General features: G+C 43.1%; 1 protein-coding gene across 1 annotated transcript in view; it reads left to right on the plus strand.

Moving 5' to 3' along the window:
* The window catches only part of pfkfb3 (6-phosphofructo-2-kinase/fructose-2,6-biphosphatase 3), a 9,599-nt gene extending 5,699 nt beyond the window's left edge, over window positions 1-3,900 (plus strand). The window contains exons 11-16 of the mRNA XM_080851290.1: window positions 4-133; window positions 265-327; window positions 440-504; window positions 783-968; window positions 1,226-1,248; window positions 2,594-3,900. Coding sequence (XP_080707416.1) covers window positions 4-133; window positions 265-327; window positions 440-504; window positions 783-968; window positions 1,226-1,248; window positions 2,594-2,600 — 474 coding nt within the window. The 3' untranslated portion in view covers window positions 2,601-3,900. The remainder of the gene's footprint in view (window positions 1-3; window positions 134-264; window positions 328-439; window positions 505-782; window positions 969-1,225; window positions 1,249-2,593) is intronic.
* Window positions 3,901-4,324: the final 424 nt, after the last annotated feature.

The raw sequence follows: 4,324 nt of genomic DNA on the forward strand, positions 1-4,324 counted from the left end.
CAGTCATACCAGGACCTGGTGCAGCGTGTGGAACCGGTGATCATGGAGCTGGAACGGCAGGAGAACGTTCTAGTGATCTGTCACCAGGCCGTCCTGCGCTGCCTGCTGGCCTACTTCCTGGACAAGAGTGCAGGTTAGTCGCAACAGCAACACTGTATACAAACACGGGCTCTGATTGGTGGAGAGTGATGGAGTAACAAACAGATGGAATTATGGGTAGAGATGGACATGATATAACCTTTGAACTTTGAACTTGTGTTGCAGATGAGATGCCATACCTGAAATGTCCTCTTCACACTGTCCTGAAGCTCACACCGGTGGCTTATGGTGAGACACACACACACACACACACACACACACACACACACACAGTTTTATTTAACCAATATAATTAATAATTTTTATGACATCCTAAGTAAATGTTTATTTTCATTTTTAGGATGCAAAGTGGAGTCCATCTTCCTCAATGTGGAGGCAGTGAACACACACAGAGACAGGCCAGAGGTAAACAATCACACAGACGAAAAACAACGCCCCCTGAATAACAAACATTGTACTCAGTGCTGGGAAAGGCATGCCTGACCTAAATTTGCTCTCTCTCTCTCTCTCTTTCTCTCTCTTTTTTTCTTTCTTTCTTTCTTTCTTTCTTTCTCTCGCTCGCTCTCTATTTTTCTCACTCATCTATCTTTCCCCTTTCATAATACCCCCCTAACTCTTGACACCCCTCTTTCATTTTCCTTCCCTCTCTTCCACCTCTCCCTCTCTTCCACCTCTCTCTGTAGGATGTGAAGCGTGGTCCGGGCACTCTTATCCGTAGGAACAGTGTCACTCCGCTGACGAGCCCCGAGCCTCTGAAGAAGCCCCGCATAGAGGGCCTGGACGAGCCCTCTGGCCTGCTGCCTGACGTCCTCCCCAGCTCTCTGACCCTCTGCAGCTCCACACACCTGCCTCTTGTTCTCGCTGGACCGGTGAGGACACAAACACACACACACACACACACACGCACACTCAAATCCACCCTCTCACACACACATCAAACAAACAAACACAAATGCATTTACACACACTCTCACACATACTCCTTTGCCAATGTTTGCCTCTCCATTCTCTCTATTCTGCATGCTATAGATGTGACCTTCATAACACACTAAGACTGCTTTCAGACTGCCTCTTCTCACTTCCTGTTTCTTCTGTCCTCTGTCCTTCTCTTCTCCTGACACCACAGCACTGGCTTGGCAAAGCTTGTCTGTAAGTATGACTCCTCTCTTCAAATCTGACACTTTTCCTTTTAGTTTCAGTTTAGTTGTGGGACGGTGTATCTCGGTGTGTGTGTGTGTGTGTGTGTGTGTGTGTGTGTGTGTGTGTGTTTACTCATGCATGCCAGTCATTCTTTCCCACATGTTCTGTCCTCAGTTCGGCACTTCCTTTGACTTCCCTCTTTCTTGGCATTCTCTCTCTATCTCAAATCATCATTACACAACTCCACAACCTGTCACTACACACTGTGTGTGTGTGTGTGTGTGTGTGTGTGTGTGTGTGTGTGTGTGTGTGGGTGCCCCTCTGTCAGTGTACTAACCTACAAACTTCCATACTTTAACTCTATGTATGTGATGTATCAATACATAATTAATCTTCTTGTCACACGTTAACTGTGTGTGTTCTGTGTGTGTGTGTGTGGGTGTTTGTGTGTGTGTGTGTGTTTGTGTTTGTGTTTGTGTTCTGTGTGTGTGTTCCATCTCTCTCATGCTTAAAGCTACTGTATTGCGCACTACCTCAAAGTGATTTCCATGCTGGTGTTTCAGAGGTAAAATACTCTGATGAGCTAGTCATGTATTAAGATTAGATTACATTAGATTCGATAAGATTCAACTTTATTAATGACAACAAAATGCACTTTAGCATTTAACCAGAAGTGCCAAAAAAGTGCAGAGGATGTACATATGTATAGTGGAGTATTTCAATAAATAAGATAGATGAAGTATGAATTTGTGTGTCATACAAGTTTGCCATTGCATGCGTGTGTATGTGTGTGTGTGTGTGTGGTGTGTGTGGTGTGTGTGGTGTGTGTGTTGAATGACCTAGTGTAAAACAGAACGGAATGACGGTTGAGTGACAGGGGAACAGGGTGTGTTCTCTCACACACACACTGTGGGCATTACCACATTCCTGGGATTACACTCAGGAATAGATGCAATCACATACACACACACACACACACACACACACACACTCTCACACACACACGCATGCATATGCAGGAACCTGGATACACTCACACACAAACACACCTAGATACATGCCAACACACAAACACACCTAGAGACAATCACGCATCAAATTTCATAACTGACTACTTAACGCCCACACAGAATCTAAATTTGGTGGTTGTGTTTTTGCATGTGTGTGTGAGTGTGTTTGTGTGTGTTTTGTCATAACAGCTGATGTGTATATTCTTGGCATAATTACCAACTTTAGGCTAGGTTTCTTTATTTTTGTGGGCTTAATTGTCTCCTTATTTGGCTGTTCAGCAGTATGACCGTTCTAAAATGGCCTCTCTTTTCCTGTCTTCTCTCTCCCTCTCTCTCCCCCTCAGAACATGAACAGGGGTTTGCTTGACTCCCAAAACCACCCCCAGTTTTGCCAATGAGATTGCACCGCCGTGTCACCTGACCTCAACCAGGAAGTGGTGGCACCGGCAGTTGTGTTGGCGCAGCCAGATGCTTTTGTTGCGTTCTTGGTAGCACTGCCAGTGCCTGACACGCCATGGGCATCGACCCAAGGGGCTGTGCTAACTCAAGCGCTAACGCTAACTACTTCAGTGAAGGTGCTTCAATACTTTGTCTGTGTTTTACTTGGGATGGACTAATGATGACCGTCTTATCAGTGTGTGTTAGGGAGAGGAATGAAAACAAGGTGTAATGTCTTGCTGCTGCTACTGCTGCTACTGCTGGTGTGTGTGTGTGTGTGTGTGTGAGTGTGTGTGTGAGTGTGTGTGTGTGTGTGTGTGTCTGTGTGTGTGTGTGTGTGTGTGTGTGTGTGTGGTAGGGTGTGTGTGCGCGCATGACCAACTTGGTAAAGAAAAAAGTACCCAAAATGCGTGCTTATTGTTGTTTCTGATTTTCTAACAGGGTTGAATCAAACTTTAAATTAATCAATTATGTCTGATTAATGAATGACCTAGAGTGCCTAGTGTATCCAGGCTGCTATCAAGTCTCTTGCCTCGTAGAGCAGGCTAGAGCTTCTATCTATATCTATTTTTGATAGACACATCTTAACGTTTCATTGTACAGTATTTTTGTGTGTACGGTCTTCATGATCTTATCTCTCGTAAAACATATTTCATAGTGGATTGTATTTCTCTATATGCTGTAAACTAACTTAAGAGAATCAATAATCTGCTTCATTAGTGTCTTTGTACAGTTGTTTGGTAGATGGCCCTTATTAATTTCATCCTGTACCAAAACAGTTGCATTTTTGTTTTGTATTTGAGCTCAGATCAATGTCACTTGTACATAGAACTGGAAAACACTGTAACACTAGGACGAGAGTTGACAGTAATGTTTGGATTTGGGAATGTTGTTTGAATTTGTGCAAGAGTACGTGTGGAGCATGTGCAAAAGGATTTATACTGAGCTCAGTCTGAGGAGGGTCACTTTGTCTCTGAGTGGCTTGAAGGCAAATGAATTAGTCACATGACATGACTGGGACATTTTATCTTTCTTTTATTGTTAACTAATACATGCAGTCGCTTGTGATACTTGAATTTTATTTTGTATAAAATAAACAAAAAAACAAACAATATAATTTTGTTAACACTATTTATTTCTTTTGTAAGTTGTGTAAAGACGTGTTTCTCTAAGAAATGTAAATAGTTTTTCGCATTTCCTGGACAAATAAATGTTCCCCAGGAAACAGACTTTCTTGTTGGGTGATCCATTTTTTAATGCATCTCATCTTTCCACTTAATTTTCTTGTTTTCATAAATAGAAACTAATTGTCATACCTGTGTGTGTGTGTGTGTGAATGTGTGCGTGTGTGTGTGTGTGTGTGTGAATGTGTGCGCGTGTGTGTGTCTGTTTGTGCCTGTTTATGTGTGTGAATGTGTCTGTGTGTGTGTATGTTGCTTTTGTGTCAATATTAATCTAAACCATTAACCAAACCAAATCGCCCTATTAGTCATCTTCCCCATGTTATGATCTTCCTCCTTCCTAGCTATGCTAGTTAAGCGGGATTCATGGTTATGCGTTTTTAGAGACACGGAGGGACACGCGTGCGCAAGAGCCCCTTGCGTGCCCCGTGCTTGTGTGCATCGACCAAAAGCTAC

This window comes from Sprattus sprattus (genome assembly GCF_963457725.1).
Source record: "Sprattus sprattus genome assembly, chromosome: 14".
Classification (NCBI taxonomy): Eukaryota; Metazoa; Chordata; class Actinopteri; order Clupeiformes; family Clupeidae; genus Sprattus; species Sprattus sprattus.